Consider the following 20,164-nt stretch of genomic DNA (forward strand, 5'->3'; position numbering starts at 1 on the left):
CTTACATATTTCCAGAATCTGTACATTTTTGTTAAATACTAATTACTTTCTACTTCTTATTTAAGAACAACATGAAAGTGGCATGCAAACTGAATGGAAGAGGATCAAAGGAAGTCAGTTTTATTTCTGTAGATGACCTGAAATTTTCATAATTACAGATAGCATAATTTTCTTAATTAAATGTGGTGGATTATTAATATTAGTGGCAAATGCTTCTGTTCCTGTCTCTGTGTACTTGCTCAGGAGACTACCTCAGCTTTCCAGCCACAGCCTACATAACCCTTGAATAACACCACCAGTATACATGCCATACCTGGGGATCCTTTCACAGATTAGCTATTTGTTGCTCAAAGTTACTTTCAATAGTAGAAAATAACTTTTAGTAATAATAATAATATTAAAAAGCAACAAAAGCACAGCATAGATAATATAAATGATATAATAATCACACAGTAGTAGACTGACTTTCTGTGATGCTTACACTGTTACACGGTAGAGACGACTGTTTATTCCCTCTTCTCATTTTGACCTGAGACTTTTGTTTTCTCTGAGAGTTAGAAAACTGAGCTTTTATAGGTTAAATTATATTTTGTGGACAAACTCATGGAATGTTTTATCCGATGACATAGGAATACAAATGACATTTAAAAGCATTCGAGACTCTTGTCTTACTTCCATAAGAACTTCACAGAGAAGGCTTTGTGCTTCTTTATTTTTAGATGAACACTTGCCTGTCTTTTATACTTTGTTTAAGATAAGCAAAGACAAGTCCTCAGTTCTTCCCTCATAAACAAGGACCAGCCTCACATAATAGTTTGGTCATAAGACTATTAACTGATATTTTTTTTCCTGAAATGTAATGAAAAGTTGATAAAAACTGACTGGTGTACAGGCTTACCCCTTTATTCTGGTTCACATTACTTCAACATTACACCTGGAGTAATTACACCTTTCAAGTTCACTCAATCATTTTAAAATGTGAAACTGCTGGATCTCTTGAAGAGTTTTAGCTTATTTCAGTGACAGCTAGGTGTAACCTATGGAGAAACACAACCCTACAACTTCTTACAATTCTATTTTTATCTATCTGTCTGAAGGACTCATTCTCACTCCTTCTTTGTAGTTATGTTCCTTACCTCTTTATCACTCCGTAGAGTCATCTGCTGTTCCATTACACTTCGTCTTTGGCTGGGTTTCAGCAGCCGCTGCGTTCTGAAGTGATGAAACTTCTATATATGTTCTGTGTTCGGAGATTTCAAAGGACTTTGCAATGTTTCCATCAAGAGACTTAGCTGAAATAAGTACATCGCTTAGTTCCTGGTTATTATCTGACTCAATGGTAGTTGCATTTTCAGTCTCCGGACTGCAGGATTTTGCAGCAACTCCAGTCAGTTCTGAATATGATTCACAGAAAGAAATGCTGTCACAACAAGCTGAGTTTTGCATAAGAGGCCAAGCATCTGAAATGTCTCCACAGGCCGAGTGTGAAAGAGAACCAAGGAAGGTAGGAATCATTTCTCCAACAGAATCAGACGCCCTGCAAATGAAAAAGACACATGGTTTCAAAAATATTCCAGAAAATATTATTAGTAATTATTGTCAATAGCAGTTACATGTATTTCAAAAAGATTAAAAAGGGTCATACTAAGTCAGTACTCCAGAGGCACCCTGTCCAAAAAAATTCTTTTGAAAGGGAAGCCAGTTTGTCCTTCCCCTCCAAATGAAGAGAGCTCTGGAGATTGCTACTAGAGGTAAAGAAGGATGCCTAAAATAGAAAATATGAAACGCAGTTGGAATGTTTAGTCTAAAGAACAGGAATGTGGTGAAAAATACTGCAGTAATGTTCACATACAAAAAAAAATGTTGCAAAGAGGAAGGGATTTATTTGTTCTCTAATTTGTGTGTGTGGAGGAGGGTTAAGATAAGACATAACAAGCTTAAATTGCAGCAAAAAAGATGTTGAGGAAGAGTACGGAATATTCAACACTAGTGTGGTTTTTTTCTTTTATCTAGTAAATATATTAGCAAATATTAACAATATATTGACAAATATCTAATGGAAGTAAAAGAAGAAAGTGGCACCAGATTGAGGGAAGTGAACAGACTACATGACTGGTTAAATTTTTTTCTATTTGCATGATTTCATATTGAACATCCATTCACTTCAGATTTTTTCTGTTTGTTCTGTCTAGTCTTCAAAATGTGAAAAGAAAAGTTTTCCTCCAATTCTCTTTCATGTAGAAATGGCCTAATATTAAAGAAGGGCAAGGATTTTAAATTCTTAGAAGAATTATTTTACAAAAAATGGAAGAAAGTGGAAGTAGAAACTCAGTGATCTCAAATACCCTGATACTGACATCTCAAAGCACTATACATGCCCATTTCTACTGAAAGCCCAGTAATGCTTCCTAATATAGTACACCAAAATAAATATTAACAAGAAATTATATAGTAACATACTTTATTTCCAAATCCATCTACAGGATTTATAAAAATGTAAAGGTTATATTAAACCTGATATACAATAACAATTTGTGAGTCCAAAACTCATCCCACATTAACATTGCCTATAGTGTATTTTAAGCAGCTTTACTCATTTCCAAAAGATGATGCTTTAACAGCTTAGATATATACACAAAGCATTTTTATAGATGAGGGTAGAAGTCAGGACATTGCACCACAATTGAAGGAAATACATTATTTTGGCAAAGGAAATTGGAGCAAACTCCATTTCTGCTGGAAGGAACCACAGATCTTTGATGTCCACATAGCATGGATATGACATTTATTTTTAAAGCCTTAACCAAAAGACCTTTCAGAAAGTACACAACTCTCAATTTGTTGGCCTTGGTGGTATAAAAGGATGACTCAAACTTGCTGGTATTTAAACAAGTTGTAATAGAAAATTTAAGTGTTTTACATCTACTTAAGTCACTAACCTATTGCATAAGCAATACTTATGAAGAAGCTGCTCCTATGTTTTTAGTTACATTTGGCCAAAGGAACAAAACAGCTGGAAACCAATTTAAACTCTGTATGGAAAACAATTCCAGTTAAAAGAAATAAATACATCTTGTGTTAATATCTGTAACCAGGAAACTCTGAATGACACCATAAATTTTATATATTTAGCTCATTTTGTAGAAATAAGTACTACTGTATTTATTTTCAGCTGTTTAGGAGAAAATAATGGTTACAATCTGGTAGAACTCAGAAACAGTAGATATTTTAAGCTTCACAGTCATTTAGAGTTTCTAAAAAAAGAAAATCCTCATGACAATTCTAAACTGTATCTTAATCCCTCCAGATTCACAGGTTTATACAGCACCTTGCTAACCCATACGAGGAACACGAGTCCCCAAAGCCTCTAAGGTACCATAGACTAAGAGTAAGAATACTTCTCTCTACTTGTGAGAGAAATACTCACTTCTTCAGAGAAACTGATGTAACATGTCAGCACTTAGTAAGTAATACTTAAACATTACATATTTTTTTCTTCATTTATTGATAGATAGATGTTTTTACCATAAACCCATTTTTGCACAGAACAGGAGGATATGGCTGCAGCTCATCAAAATCCTTTATTCCACTCTAAACAGATATAAATATATATTCCACTCTAAACAGCCTGTATAAATATTAATTTAGTTGCACACAACATAGCTACTGTTTAATAGACTTTTATAAAACTAATTTACCTTTCATTGAGCGTACTCTGTGAGTGGAAAGCACAACTGTGACTGCTGTGCTCCATGCTACAGGTCTCATCACAGCATAGTGATGGAATCAAGTGAACTGGTCCTGAGGGAATGAAACTTGAGTTAATAATGTTAAATGTGTTAAAGCTGTGTATAAACTTAGTCTCTGTACTCTTTCAAACTTGAGTATTATTTTACTAATTACACTATAATATATAGATTGAGGAAAGACATTTCATATTGCAAAAAATAGGTTAATTTATACTTTAAAATAGTTATTTATAAAAGGCAAGCCCTTCCTCCAGGATTAATACAGATGGCAGTCAAGATAATCTGAATATCCACTCTTAAATTAATTTACTTTTCAATTAGCTACATGCAAGAGGAAGTACCACATTCTGACAATTAACATACTAGGCTATTTAAATTTGTGTTCTTGTGTTAAATTATATATGTATTAATACCACAAATGCATCTGTTCTGATCTCAGTGATTTGAATTGTTCAGGTTTTCAATGTCCTTTAGAGCTAGTATCATGTTCTTACTGTCTGTGAAATCCTTCATACCAATTTAAGTCTCCAAGGCAGATGCAGTGCTATTTTTATCAGAATGAAATGAGATAGACATTTAAGGCTTTTATTTAAGTGAATGGTCATTGGAATGAAAACAAAAAAATCATAACCAAATAGCTACTTAGAAATTCTATGTTCTTATTGAGAAATTAGCCTAGGACACGTGGTAGTTTGACAATGTTTGCTTTGTAGTGAAAGCTAAATGTCACAACTCCATTGTTAGATAAATGTTCATCATGAGTTTCTGCTGCTTGTATTACTCCTGTTCCATAAAGTGACTTTTAAATAGACCTAACATACCACATGTCTGTGATGTGCTTCTCTGGCACTGGCAACATGTTCTGTGGTCATACTCATTTAGCCGTGGTCTATCAAAACATGACAATTCAGACCCATTGTAGTGAATGTCTTGTGATCTCAGAGACCCTTTGGATAAAAGGAATAAAAATATATATTAGCAAATGATACCTTTTTCCTGTTCAGCGTCTCCTATCTTCAAAGAACACTTAAATGTCATAACATACGGCATTTCCATACATCTTCCACCCAAGGATCCACTATGATGACGGGGTTTGACATAACACAAACCACAGATTTTGCAACAAACCCCTACAACAGCTGGTTCAACTACAGCCTCTCGTAAGAAGACATCTGCTCTTATTTTGATGATGATTTGAGAGGATATCATATTCACTGTTCTATTTTCTCTGTGGTTAATGATTCTCAGTGATTTCAATCTGAAATTTTTCTACATTCAGCCACCGGGATTTTGTTTATGTTACCTTGAAGAGCTTTATATTAACAGCAGACTTCATTTAATCTGTATAACTGTAGGCCAGGGCAAATGAGTTATTAAATTTCACTAACTGAAGTTTGCATTTGCTATGTCTAAATTTTTAAAAACTTGTATTGGAAAGGTTAAAACTTATATTGTCTAAGTTAGGAACAATTCTTACAACTTCCCTCTGAATCTTTGTATTTTTGCTTGGGCTGTATACAGAGATAACATCAATTCTTCCAAGTTCATATTATTGTTTGACATCCAGGGTTCATTAAAATACTGTCATAAAATATTTTTTAAAATGAAAAATGGGAACTAGAATGCTTTCAACTTTCCTCTTTCTTAATTTAAATTCAGTGCCAGAAAATATTCATGATAAGCAAGCTGTTGAATAATCCCATAAAAACGAATCTTTACTGAAAATTCTGCTATTTCCATTGGCCACATTCATTATCTCAATAAGCTAATCAGTATTTCACAATGGCATGTGACACACAGGTCCCTCATTATGGTATTTCCACATTGGTATTGCAATTCTATAATGACATCCCAGGTTGGATCCCCACTGGTCCAAATATCTCTCTGCAGCATTTAACAGAGTATAGTACAGAATGAATGCAAAACTATTTCTGGACATCTGCACAGCATTTTCTCAGTAGAAGCTAGAACATCATCACTTGAGCCAGCATACATGTTTGGATATATAGTCTTGGGCTTCTGCTAGCTTGTTCATCTCAATGCTAAAGATGTCTGAATGCTGTAGACATCTTTTTTTTTTTTAATTTTTTTTTTTTAAATTCATATATGGAGAGATTTGTGAACCCAATACCAATATATGAATATTATAAAGAAATAGTAATAACTGGAAACTTACAGCTGGGTTTCTTCTCCATGAATTGCCTCTTACAATAGATAACACAAAGAATAAGAAGAGCCAAGAGCACTGTTGCAAGTGCACTGCATATAACTGCTGCTAGAGCAGTGTCTCGTGGACTGGAAGCAGTCGATGGGATCTTCACAAGGTTTACTTTGGTGGTACCTGAAATGCAATTAAATAATAATTTAAGAAAACTGTAGAATTTCAGGAATATAAGGCTATGCAAATGAAAGTATGGAAAACAGAAGAGGCTCTTAGCGCAGAAGAAAAAGGATCTTCCATCTGCTAATGTATAAGCACTCACATAGGTAATCAACAATGACATTTCAAAAAAAGTACTTGAAAAATATATTGCAAACTGAGTGATAAGGAGTGGAGGTGCATACAAAGGCATTCTGACTGTCCTTGAGAATGAAATCAGACCTTCACCATGAAAATAAAGACCTCTCAATTTTTAATGTCAAAGATGATTTTAGTATTGAGCACATTTCCTAGTGTCTAGTTGAGAAAGCTGCCCACTAGAGGGAGTCACAATTACGTGAACTTCCCTTCAAAAGGATACTGTCTGAGAGTTGAGGCACCCACAGGAGTTTGAATGCTGTCAAAAGGTACCATTTTGCTTCGTTGCATGTCATGACACCATGCACTTCTATGATCAAATCAAGGATTTCACCAGTGCTAACTTTTTTTATTCAGTGATAATTTTTAAAATACAGATAATACCCTTAGTTAAAATTCAACATATTTACTTTATATCTGTATTACTAAAGACTTAGGTAGCGTTTCTAGCTTCGACAAACATTTGCTTTTACATGGGAAGTCAAAAAATACTAAAAGTATCACAGGCTTAACTACTGAAGCTATCTTAAATACAAGTGGTCTTTTTAAATTAAGTAATTTTTAACAGCTTATTAATCCTGATAGTTCATCTGTTTCAATCGACTTTGAAGGCCACATCAATTCAGCAGTGTTTCATGAGGAAAGGAACAAAAATTTGAGTATTTCTCTGACAGCAAATTTTAAAAAAGCCACAAACCACATTTTATTAACTTATAAAAGTAAGTCAAATGTGCCTATTTCCCCCAGAAAACTCTTGGTTAAAACCTAAAGACCATAATTTCCTAAAAAATAGTCTATGCAGTCATAAGTTTAAATTGGGAGATAAATGTCTGCCAAAGTATGTTAAAATCACTAATCAAATTGTACGTAACTACAACAGTTTGTTATCCTAACTGCAATATAATAACAGCAAGAGAGAACTTGCTTACTTGCTAACTTTGTGCAATCAATGGAATTGTATTACTCGGGAATACTTTTCTGAAATAACTATGCTATTTCCTTAACACACATCAAACATGGGCATTAAAGCATTTAAAATGCCATATCACTTTGTTATAATGGTCAGATTGCTTGCCAAAAAGCTAGGTATTCTGAAAATCAACATCATTACATCCAACTCTAAGTCTGCAGACTACTTATATCAAACAAAATATCAACTCCTAGGAAATAAAAAATCCAAAATTAAAACAAAACAAAACCCAATACATATGCATTACAAAAAAAAAAAACAAAAAACACTTTGTGTTAGTCAGATCATGGCTATTATTCACAAGTATGACTATTTAGTTGTTAATTTCTTGATTTGAATGTAAAGAAACCGAAGTGTTATTGCATTTATATCTGCTCTAACATTTCTGTTTACCTTTGATTTGTACCACTGTGTTCTACCCCTTAGATCAGAAGTATGGAGAGCAAATTGACGCCAGATCCTTTTTGCATCCTTTTCGTTTGCCAAATTGGACTGAGCAGGTCTACTGGAGAACCCAGTGAAGGGCTACAAAGACTGATGCACTGGAGCACCTCTCCTATGAGGAAAGGCTGAGAGAGCTGGGACTGCTCAGCCTGGAGAAGAGGAGGCTCAGGGGGATCTCATCCGTGTCCCTAAATCCCTGAAGGGAGGGTGCAAGAGAGGACGGAGCCAGGCTCTGCTCAGTGACCCCCAGAGAGGCTGTGGGGTCTCCTCCTTGGGGATCTCCAAAAGCCGCCTGGACGTGGTCCTGGGCAGCCTGCTCTGGGTGTCCCTGCTTGGGCAGGGGTGGCACCAGGGGCCTCCAGGGGGCCCTGCCAGCCTCAGCCATCCTGTGCTTCTGAATTATTAAAAACCAGTAGATCTCAAAACTCATCAGTGAAGAGGCTGGTATCTTCTACATGAAGAAGAAATAGACTTTGAAACTCTGTCCTTGTGCTGCAGTTTTGTAATTTTCCTTATTACAGCAGATGGTGTATTATTTGTATTTCAGCTAACAGAGCAAAATTCCAATTCATGGTTACAGGTACTTTTCCTTCTTAAAAATGATTACCTGTCCTTCTCTTTATGCTCTTCTATAAATCCCACTATTCACAGAGCTAAGTCCTATGACCTCTTTTCCAGATCTTCATTGTTGTTTAAAAGAACGAGCAACCAGTGTTGTAATCTTTTTGTCACAACCTGAATGCCCCTGACAGGAGCATTACAATCTTCCACAGAGAAAACTTTTCACTCAGTTTCTACGATCCTTGCACCAGTAGCTTTAAGTTTACCATTTTAAGGGATTGCAGCAATTTCTGCACAGTATGTAACGTTCCAGTATATAATTCTGTGAGAAGCAGTGAAATACAGCCCTATTTGTGGCTTTGTTGTGAAAATCAAGGACAAACGCTGATACCTGGTTTTCAATTTTGGACAATTGCCTGACTGAGTATTTAGAAGGTTAAAGATGGTCAGGACATGTATTTAAAAACAAGACAATAAAAAACTATCAGAATGTCTTCAAATATTTTTCATGTCCATGTCCAGTTTCAATGTACCTACCTAAAAGCACTAATCAGTTCTTAGAAATCAACCTTCATAGTTAGTAGAAAAAAAGAATTATTAATTTTGAAAGTAAAAAATGAACAAGATCGCTGGAGGTGGAGCTGCTATATTTTTATCTCTTCATTTGCTCACAACATCTATCTATTTGTAAGTATAATTACCTATCAGATTTTCCTCTGGGAAGTTGCAAATGACATATATTTCTTTAATTCTCATCAGCAGCATCCAAACGGGAAATACAATCATTTTATTTTAAATGGGATGGCAAAAAAAAGATACGTATTTTTTAGCCATCTAGCAACATAAAGATTTATTTGGCCTTTTTTTTTTTTTTTAACTTGAGAAAGCAATTTTCTGCTCTTGAGAATGTCTACCACTCATCTTCACCTTCAAAGAACTTTTTAGAATAGCTGCTGTGAGCAGTCCATTGTACTTTAGCTCTAATTATAATGATAGTGATCTTCCCTGCAGAGACCAACATTTCAGAAGTGGATTGCTATTGTAAAAGTGGCCCGTTGGGCATTGCTGAACTCTGCTTTCAGTGTTACTCAGATATGTATGCATTTTCATAAACTCTCTTTTCAGGCTTACAGACTTAATGGTCCCATTTCAGTAAAGCAAGGAGGTGTATTTTAAACTTGTACTTGCATCTATTACATGATTAAATGACTAACTTTAAATATGTAATTAAACACTGAATTGGACATGATACATTAACAAAGAAGGGAGGAGGTACATGCTGTTTTACAGTTCTTGAAACCATGCGCATATTATACATCACAAAAATAGAATAACAAAAAACTTATTTTATTAAGGGAACAGATTTCATTTTCTAAGTTTTAGTTCCAACATATTCCGGAAATGTGCTAGTGCTAAATATGAATTACCCCAAATACCACGCTGCCTCCTCCATCATTTTGAGGAGTAAACTAAAATACACATTATTCCCCTAGTTAAGGAGCAGTACATTGTAATGTCAATATATGCAAAGGTGTGGCTCTTAAAAGCAACTGAAGTTTTTGTTAATCCAAGATGGTTAAATAGCAATAGCTCTCCTGATACTGAACATATGAATCCCAGCTGTATTGCTGTAAGGTCTGCCAATACACAGAATAGTTGGTTTTTTAGTCAATGATACCAAGCAACCAGAGATTGGACAAAACATAAAAAGACTTCCTTTATCATTTAGTTCATGTTTATTTTCTCAGATTTTTTTCCTTAGAACCATGATTAGCTACAGTCACTACTGGAATCAGCATGCCTAAAAGGGAGTTTTCTATGGTAGATTAACCATTTGAAAATAGAACATGCAGCACTTTACATTCCTTCCATGGATATAATAAATAACTACTGAAGTTAAGGAAGATAAAATGTGGAATTTTATGTTTGTTTTTTTCTTTAGAAACTACTATTACCACATCAAGTCAATGTTAACCCAAAGAGGGTTCTCAATAAAACATAGCTAATCAAAACTCCACATAGAAATGACATGACAAAGTGCCATGTTTTACAGTCAGGCCTGAAAATAATTTACAAAACTAAACTAAAATATGGTTTGCTTCTTGGAATATGGGAATATGGAATTTCTGCCCAAGGAAGGGCAAAAGACGATTTACCTATTATAAAAAGTATTTGCCCACTACCTTCATGCTTTCTGTTTGGTTCAAGTTTGCATTATCCATCTTAATTTTACAAGAATTAAGGGCTCAGCTATACCCTCAAGTTACAATAATTTAATAAGCTACTGCCTGTCAGCTGAAATGCGGAGGCTAACTGTATGCATGCTCTCGATCCGTGGAAAGTATGAGGTAATGTGACTTATCTTGAAACGCCTTCATTTTGAAAAAAAAAGTTTAAAACATATTTGTGTTCATTTAAAAGTAAAAACGCAATACCTCTACCTAGTCCCCCGCTCTGCTGCCCTACAAGCAAAAGAATGCATTATGTATGAACATAAGGTACAGATAGATAAATCAGGTACTACGTGTATTATAGGTATATATACATAAAACACATGCATGAGCCATACTACTATTAACATCAATGGAAATTAAGTTGTCCTGAGTATATTCCTGAGCCTTCACAAAAGAGAATATTGCATCCCTTCTGCAGATCTTTCATGTACGAGGTAAGGAACTTTATTACACATTACTGTTGCAGACTGTGGTAAACACTGGAGAGAATCTCCCAACATCTGCAAAAGGACAGCCATTTGCGTGCATGGCCTACACCCAAAAGTTCATCATGTCAAACCACATCTTTCAAATGTACTCAAACTGCTGACATTAAAGCCTTTAGATTCCAAGTTAGTGCCCTACAATTGTTGTTGTTGTTGTTGTTTTGTTTTGCTGTTCTTGTTATTTTTTAATAAATGCACCAAGATGCCTTAGGGGATAAAATGACTATTCAAGTATTTATCCTTTGTTTGGAAATCCTGAAAAATGTGCTTATAAATTGAAATCTTTGAAATTTGATTTATTAATTTCCAAGCCCATTTCTCTTGCACTGTGTTATTTTACAGAACTCCAGTTGTTGACAGCCTTTTATGTTTAAAATGGTAGAAAATTACATTGCGTACGTGCATTTGAGATACAGTACTGAATATACACTGCTGTGTCTGTAAGGCACACTCAAACTCTACAACAGGGTTTTACTTCAGTAATTAAGAGATATTATTTTTTGGTCCTACCATGGTCATCTAAATTGAAATTATACAAAGGCACAAAAGCAACACTGCTTTATAGTTAAAACTTACAACTTTGAGAACTGTCTAGCAATTTAAAAATATAATGTGACAATACATTCTCAAGTCACTGGTATCCTCAAATAAATTGAAAAAAATTCAGAGAGTAAGAACAGCATCAGAGGAAGTGGAGATAAAATCTGTGTCACCACTGAGCTACATATCCCCTTGCCTCCTCCTACATAACACCACTGGTTACTAATGGGAGAAGATGGTATATCTTTCCTCTGTAACCAAAAATAGTCACCATGATCTGGTGGCGCAAAGAAGATATTGCTGTTAATATGATATGTTGGTGCCAGCAATTACTTTTCTGGCTTTTGCTTCTAGTAGCTCACTTTGTGCCTCTGACAGCTGAGAATGTCTAATACCTATTTTGCATAGAATGCAATTTCTTTCTCGCTTTTTACAAGTGTTCTCATGTTGAATCAGTATCACATAATGTTTGTGTCAGAACATATAAGACTGCCAAGCACAGCAGAAAACCTGTTTTCCTACTTCATTTCTAACTTATACTCTTACCCAAATTCTTTTCCATGTTTTGGAAAGTGGTTAATAACTGCCATTCTGACAAACTTCTCTCTCCTGATGTGATGCTGGAAAGTAAAGGGGTTTTGCTGTTTTTGGATAAATGCTTAAAATCTCTAAGTTATCTAGAATGGGTAAATACTGAACTTCAGAAATCTGAATTCCAAGTTATCACAAATTTTGACATTTGAGGCAAATGAAGAAATAGTGGATAAGCCCTCTACCAACATCTTAGTAACGACAACTACTGCTGAGCTGATAGTGTATAATGTGCATCAAATTTTGAGAAACTATGTTTACTATATAGGGAAGCACCCTGCAGCACACTTCGAATGGTGTGTACCATTGATTATACGATTGGCATGCAAAATGCTGGATTGAAACTTTCTCTTCCTGTGGAATGTGCAAATTTTTTCCCTGAAAATTTTTTCAGACACAAATCTTGATGCATAGGAAATTTTCTTAAAAATCTCAGGGCTGCAATAGTTTGTTCTTGCATCAATCCCACATTGATCCCAGCTATGAAACTTGCTTTGTCTTTTCAATAGAGACAAAAATATCTGTTTCATACCCTGCACGTACAGTCCCATTTCATCTTCAGAACTACCAAGTTGAAGAACAAAAATAACCTGGTGCAATTTCTTAGTCAGTTGAGTCTGTTCAGGACAGTTACAGCATTAAAGCTTACAGTTCAACTAGCCGATGTTACCATGACTGAGAAAAGTTATAGAAGACATGAAAAAGAGAATCAGAAGTGAATGATGCAAAGGATGGATCCACAAATCTTTTGGGAAATACAAGATATTCTTGACTGCTGGTGTTAGAACATTGATTTTGCTTGCATAGGAAGGAAGCTTATTGAGTAACTGTTTAATAAGTTTTAGTTGAGATAATTGAAGGGCTGGTTTCTTTTGGCTCCAACGAATTATTCTGGAGTCTGTTTGACTTCTGCATGGACACAGTAAAAAAATTAAATAGTGAAATGTGCAGGGAAAAAATATCTTCCAATTGGCCAAATAAACTGCTGCAACAATTTATTTTAAACCACCAGTCAGGGCTTTGCACAGACTTCAAGAATAGATTCTCTGTGACTAAGCTAGCCACTCAACAGCCAAGCCATGGAGCATGCTTTAGCAACTGAAATACAGACTCCAGAGGCAATTCTGCAACACAGTTTGGATAAAGGGCAGCGCTGTCAAAAACATGAAATAGTGAGTTTTGGGGAATAGAGTAACTCCTATTGTCATGACTAAGTGGGCACTCTAAAATTTATCTTGGCATTGTCCTTAAACTTTCCATTAAATTTCTGGTAACTCTAAAAACAAATAGAATTGGAAAAAATGTACAATAAAACACTGACTTCCAGTGCAAGAGCTACAGTGGGCATAGAATATGGGTTGTGACTGCTGCTGGAATGGAAATCTTGTTATTTTCCTTGATACAAATACATTTGGTTTAGAAAGATCTACAACAAAGAATGTTTCTTTATTCTTAGTTTTCAGACTATTCGTGTTCTTTCACAAAATTCTGCTGTGGTAATCTGCTAAAACACTTAATCCTAAGAAAACATGAGCAGATGATGGTAACGCTGTGGATGTACAACATGTCCCAGAGTGACAGAAGAGGATGGACTTCTGGAAACACACCATTCCCCTGTCACTCATATAAAAAGATGAGAGAAAAGGCTTGTCTACACACTCTGTGGCTCTCAGTTCCAAAATGCTTATAAAAGTCATCCACAAAAGCAGACCAAGAGTTTGCATTACCCAGAGATACAGTATTTTCAAGTGGGTAACTACTGCCATTACATTTTTTCTGGAAGAGGAGACGAAGACCATATCCCCACTAGAATCTAATCATATATTCACTAGTTAAATGACAATGGCACACGTGTATGTATGGAGCGTAAGCATGGCTGAAGGTTGTTTCTTTAGCTAACAGAGATTAACCTACTTTCAATAATCAGAAGCGTAACAACATTGTGAACCGCACATATACAGGATACAGATTTGTATTAAAAGGTTCAAACTATATCTCATAGTTGCTGACCTTGTAGAGTGATGCATGGACTGCTTTTCAGCATGGATTGAAACATGACAGAGTGGAAAGCTCCCTCCTGTAGTCATGACCAGACAGGCAGGATCAAAGGCTGGCTGAGTAGCTATGACCCATCTTGCTAGCGCCTGGGCAGGGAACACACGTGCTCTTCCAGGCACGCATTGCTGAAAGTGTATGTATTTCAACATACAAGTGGGTATACACTTGGCATGTACACCCCCAATCACTGAAATGAATACTATGTATATTTATATAAATCCCAGTAAAGCAAGAATTGAATTGTAAATGAGTCATAAAAGAGTTTTTGTCTCCCTCTTCAATCAGATTTCTAACATTTCTTTTCTAACACAATTATTTCCTTGTGATGGTTCAGCCATGGGAAAAACTTGCATGACAACTGCAGGCTTGTATTCTAACTTTAACAATGTTAGTCGAAGTCTGTATTAATAATGGGCTATGCAGACATTTTCAAGAGCTATGCTTTTTTTTTTCTTTCTTTAAAAATGTTTTTAAATATTGAAGACAGAAGTATTCAGCTACCTTATTTCTGTCTGCTGACTGGATAGCTGGTGTGGCATCAGAATCACAGGATATACTGTGGTCATCTTCAGCCACAAGATTTTTATAGCTTAAGTCAATACAAACTGCATATTCAAAAAATGTATACAAATGTAAGCAATGCATTATAGGCCCTGCTATAGATGAATATCAAATTATTCGCAGGACCATTTGCTGATTTTGTTTAGTAATAAGGTTACTGGATTGGCTAAATCATCTAGTCCAGAATGCTTGGAGTTCCAGCAGTGATGTGAAAATTCAGTAAAATTCTGGTACCCTTCCCTTGTTGCTTCCTGGGTTAAAATTAAAATCTGAAATAACCAGGTACAAAAATGAAATCATAAACCTGATGGTTAGAGCCCAGTCTTCAAAATTTCTGTAATGTACTAACATTCTTTGTTACTGCAAATGAAAACAAGGAACAAAACCAACATAAATGCTAAAGAAATTCTTCTAGCTATTAGAAATCCCATGTAGAAAGAGCCTACTTCTAAGACACGATTAATAAAATTGAGCACTGAAAGAGATATGGAAATGTGTGTCCTAGCATCCATTTGAAGAGTGACAAAGGACTCGATCCTTTGCAACAGGTCTTAAGCATACAAAAGTTAAGCCTTAACATTTGTAATTTTTAAATTCAATGTCTCCATCCAAGAAACTGCAGTCCTGGATTAGGCCACACACTTCCCATATAGTCTGAAGAAAAAGTTAAACATAGAATAGACTCTGCAATAGCCATCACACTGAGTAACATTATGTTTAATGTTACCGTGCTCAGCCTATTTATAAGGAAACATGGAGGATTATAAACTTTTTTCTTCTATAAATTACGTAGAGTGGCAGAGAAGGGTTTCTGTTATCTCTTAAAATTGCTGAAAACAAAAAATCTACGACCTTACTTTAAAATTAAATTAAGGGGATGCGGAAAACGTCATGAACAAGACTTATAACTCCCTTCAGATACAACTTTTGAAAGAAAATGTAATGATTGGATTTCTCCCTTCAGCAAAGGGCTCTTAAGCTTTTACTAAGAAGCACAAGATTGAAGTTCAGCTGCATCCTCTGCCACCTCCATAGAAATGTTTTAGCCACTAAGTTATTAACCGTTCTGTGTAAAAGCTTACTTAACCTCTCCAGTTGAATTTGCCCACTCATAAAACTTCAACAGAAGCAGTAAGCACCCCTCTTAAAGCAGCCAACATTCACGTGAAATGTATTTGTGGAATGTAAAAAAATTAAGAAAACCATACTCAAGTCTGCACACCACTTAAGTTTCTCCTGTTTATAATTATGTCTGAACATCCCTAGTTTAGGTTAAGCTCTCCAGGCAAGGCAACTACTTCTGATTTCCTGTTTTTTTAAGAAATACAACCACTAGACATTTTCATGTACTGGGGGAAAAATATGTTTTTACTGTGGAAAACAGTGCGTTGATATAATTAAGACTGTTTCATAATACTTACAACTGGGCTGAATTATGATTCGGAATTACGGTGGAAGTTACCGGTTGTATAATCAACTCTACTGATATTTTCTAACTATGTTCAATTTTGTAAGCTCCAGATTTTATAAAAACACTTTTTTTGGTATGCAATCTGAAATACATGGGGTTAAATATAAATTTTCAAAATTTTATAACACACACCCTTAATATCTGTAGAAGCTGGACATTCATCACCAGCTTATTTTAATACTGCAAATATCAAAGTAAATTTCATTATTTACTGCAAAGAAACTTAACTATTGTGCAACAGAAAGCATGCACGTGAAGACTACAGTACAGATGAAAAAGCTGTGGCTTTGAAGTCAGGAATAATAGCTTATATAAAGCAGTTTTAATTTACCACTTAAAGCTTTGGGGATAAAGTAAAGTCATACAGAACAAAAGGCTGCTGCATACAAGCTCCTTACTTTGCTATTTTACCTAATCTGAGATGTAACATCTCCCTTCTTTTATAGAAGTCAATAGAAATTAGTCATAGAACACAGAAGACACTCTGAAAGGTTGTGTTTGAAAAATCAAGCTCTGTTGGTGAGATTTCATGTGATCAAAGCAAACATCTGTATGTGAGTGGGTCACCTGAACATTCCCCACACAGTGAGAGGCAGCAGGGAAGACTCTTTTAATGTTCAGTTAATCCAATTTGTTTCGAACAATGTATTGGGTCTACGTGGCAAGGGTTTGGTAGCAGCAGGGCTACAGAGATGGCCTGTGAGAAGAATCTAGAAGCTGTCTTGTCAGATCAGAGCCAGCTCCAGAAGGGACCTGCTGGTGGCCAGAGGCGAGCCAGTAAGAAGGGATGGTCATGTCCCTGGAAGAACAGATTACAGTAAGGGACCCCCACCCAAAACAAAACAAAACAAAACCACTGCACAACAGCAGCTGGGAGAAAGGGGTGAGAAATGAGAGAGAAGCACCTGGAGGTGCTCCAGGCACGCAGCACAAGTTCCCCTGCGGCCCGTGGAGAGGCCCCTGGTGGAGCAGGCTGTCCCCCTGCAGCCCACGGGTCCCACACGGAGCAGATCTCCACGCTGCAGCCCGTGGAGGAGCCCCCGGTGGAGCAGGTGGATGTGGCCTGGAGGAGGCTGCGGCCCATGGAGAGCCCCCGCAGGAGCAGGCCCCGGGCCGGAGCTGCAGCCCGTGGAGAGGAGCCCACGCAGGAGCAGGGGGTCTGGGGGGAGCTGCCGCCCGTGGGGGACCCGTGCTGGAGCAGTTTGCTCCTGGGGGATGGACCCCGTGGTACGGAGCCGTGTGGGAGCAGTTCTGGAAGAGCTGCGGCCTGTGGGCAGCCCCCCAGGCTCCGTTCGGGAAGGACGGCATCCCGTGGGAGGGACCCCACGGGGAGCAGGGGCAGGGAGGGACCGTGAGGGAGCGGCGGAGATGAAGCATCAGGGACTGACCACAGCCCCCATTCCCTGTTCCCCTGCACCTCTTGGGAGGAAGAGTTAGCAGAGGGTGGATGGGGGGAAGGTGGTTTTAGTTTGCTTTTAGTTTCTCCCTGTTTTAGTCTGCCAGTGATAGGCAATAAATCATATTAATCTCCCTGTGCTGAGTCTGTTATCATCATGGGTAAAATTGCTGAGCAGTCTCCCTGTCCTTATCTCAACCCATGAGCCCTTTTCCATCATATTTTCTCCCCTCTTTCCTCTGAGGAGAGGGAGTAAGAGAGCAGCTGTGGAGGAGTTCAGCTGCCCAGCTGAGTAAAACCACCACACCCACTTCCCTTGATCTTTTCTCACCACTGAATGTAGCGTGAGCCTAAGGCCCCCAGCTTACAGAGGCAGCCATTAGAGATAACCACATTCAAGAAGGAGGCATCCTGCTCTGGGTTTGTCAAATAAGGGTGCGGGGTTTTGGACACATTTCACTATTTTGAGTTTAATCTCTCTCCTTCACTTCACTAACTGTATAACAGACACTGTATCATTTTACACACTGTTCTATTGTGAAGATAAATTCAACAGCAACCGGAAAGTTTCTAATGACTGCTTTACAGTGGAAAAAACAGGGAAGGGCCCAGCAGTAATTAGTAACTCAAATTCTGTATGGAATATAAAATAACGTATGGTAAATAAGGCCATACATAGAATTAAGGGTTTTGCCTAGCCTGTGCTTTAAACGAACAAAGGCACAGTGGGAAATAACATATCCAGTAATGTAAATAAAACCAGTATCAGTGACTATATGCGAAGGAACCAAATTAGGGTTGCAGGCCTTTAATTCTAGCATATACGAAATTTGTCAAGGTTACTTTTGTTAGAATGGAGGCTTTGGTTTGTAAGAAATATTTCAAAGAGTCACAAAAGTATTTTTATTATGGTTTTTAGTAATTTTATGTATCAATAATGAAAAAATTATAATCTAAAAACCTCATTTTCCTCCTTTAAAAAAAAAGGTAAGCGAAAGATCAGATATTAATAAGACGGATACAGTCACTCAATGTGGAATTTGCAGTTTTCATCTAGCTTGATATTGGCAACTCACTGAAAAAAAAACAAACAAAAAACCAAACCTCTAACTTCAGAAGTCTAAACATCTATAGACAAAGTCAGAGCTACTCACCTTAGTCTCCCTTTATAAAACACAGCTAGAAATAGAAATCTCCAGAGAAGGGATTCGCCTGAAGTGACTTCATGGAACCACGGGCTTGAAGGACTACTTAGTGTTAGTTATGGCAGCTTACCTTAACTGGCTTGCCTGAACTCTTGAGGTACTTAACTCTCTCCACTGATTATCAGCGGGAGACGGGGCTGACAAGTTCAGTGTTAAGCATGAGCTTTTATATGCCTAAATTAGGGTGCATGAATCTGTCCTGAATTTCTACATACAGATACGGTAACTGTAAATATACGTACATTCAGTAGCATGCATGTACATTTATACTACTGAACTTAAATGAAACTTTATTAAAACTGGTGGATGCAACATTTTACTTAGGAAAAGAGACAGTCTCTTTTTAAGAAATAGTCACTGCCTACACCTCAGAAAAAGGCACACATCACTGCCCAGAATAACACATAGGACTGCTCTACGATCTTTGTAAAAGAGGTGGTTGGCAGGGCACTGCTTTAGCATAAGTGAACCAGAAACAGTAAGAACGTGTGAGGCCTATCACCAGAAAAATTAAAGGGGAGCAAAGCAGAGAACAACTGGAATCAGCAAGTGATCAGTAGGCACACACTACGGCCTTCTTCTATTCATTTTCAGCTCATGAGGTGTTAGTTTATAATGAATCATCACTGTTAAGGCTCTTAGTTCATGACTCTTGTTTTAAGGCTACTTCATATTGCACTATTTCCAATACATTCCAGTCCTCCAGGCCACTCATTTCCTCTTGAGCGGTACATCAGTGTTGTTATGCTTTTCAATGATTTTCTTAATGGATGGTTGGCAATATTGAAAGTTTCAGCCTAGATGGGTTCCTTGTTTTTCACTGTATGAAAAATAAAAAGTGTAGGAGAAACACAGCCTACATATTTTGGAGCCAAGCAACATAGCCAATAGTATCTACCAGCACAAACCAGAATAAAAGAAACAACAAACATGCATTTGTTTAACAGTATTTTATGTTCACATCAGTCACAATTTCAAAGCTGTGTACCCAAAAGCCACAACAACCAGCACTGTTTATATGGAAGGTGCCAAAGCTCAGTGCTGTTGAAGTGGTGTTAATGCAACCATTTCCAGAATTAGCTAGGGTCATTACATAAGATAAAATGAAACTAATATTTTCAGTCTGAATATAGCTTAAAAGCATGATATTCAATTAATATATTTAAAGTAAACACGTTTCTGTAATTAGAAAAATGACAAAGTCCAACAAAAAAGTTACCAGAAAGCTGTAACTGCTACTTATTTTTTCAGATTATCTTCAAACACAATGAAGTAAAAATTAACTGAAAAAAAATTTCAGCTCTACCACAATGCATGTAACACCGCAATAATTTTGATCAACCTAAGTGTCCATGTTAAATAAGAACCTTGCAAACCCCCT

The 20,164-nt window shown here is 36.7% G+C and overlaps 1 protein-coding gene across 4 annotated transcripts in view; it reads right to left on the reverse strand.

The window, feature by feature from the left end:
- The window catches only part of TNFRSF19 (TNF receptor superfamily member 19), a 66,926-nt gene that overhangs the window by 4,527 nt on the left and 42,235 nt on the right, over window positions 1-20,164 (reverse strand). For all 4 annotated transcript variants that reach the window (XM_080577337.1, XM_080577339.1, XM_080577338.1 and 1 more), the window contains exons 6-9: window positions 5,926-6,090; window positions 4,571-4,696; window positions 3,699-3,801; window positions 1,137-1,537 (exon numbers count right to left, since the gene is read on the reverse strand). In XM_080577337.1, the coding sequence (XP_080433463.1) occupies window positions 1,144-1,537; window positions 3,699-3,801; window positions 4,571-4,696; window positions 5,926-6,090 (788 nt within the window). In that variant the 3' untranslated portion in view covers window positions 1,137-1,143. The remainder of the gene's footprint in view (window positions 1-1,136; window positions 1,538-3,698; window positions 3,802-4,570; window positions 4,697-5,925; window positions 6,091-20,164) is intronic.

Source organism: Anser brachyrhynchus, assembly GCF_964034855.1.
Source record: "Anser brachyrhynchus genome assembly, chromosome: 1".
Classification (NCBI taxonomy): Eukaryota; Metazoa; Chordata; class Aves; order Anseriformes; family Anatidae; genus Anser; species Anser brachyrhynchus.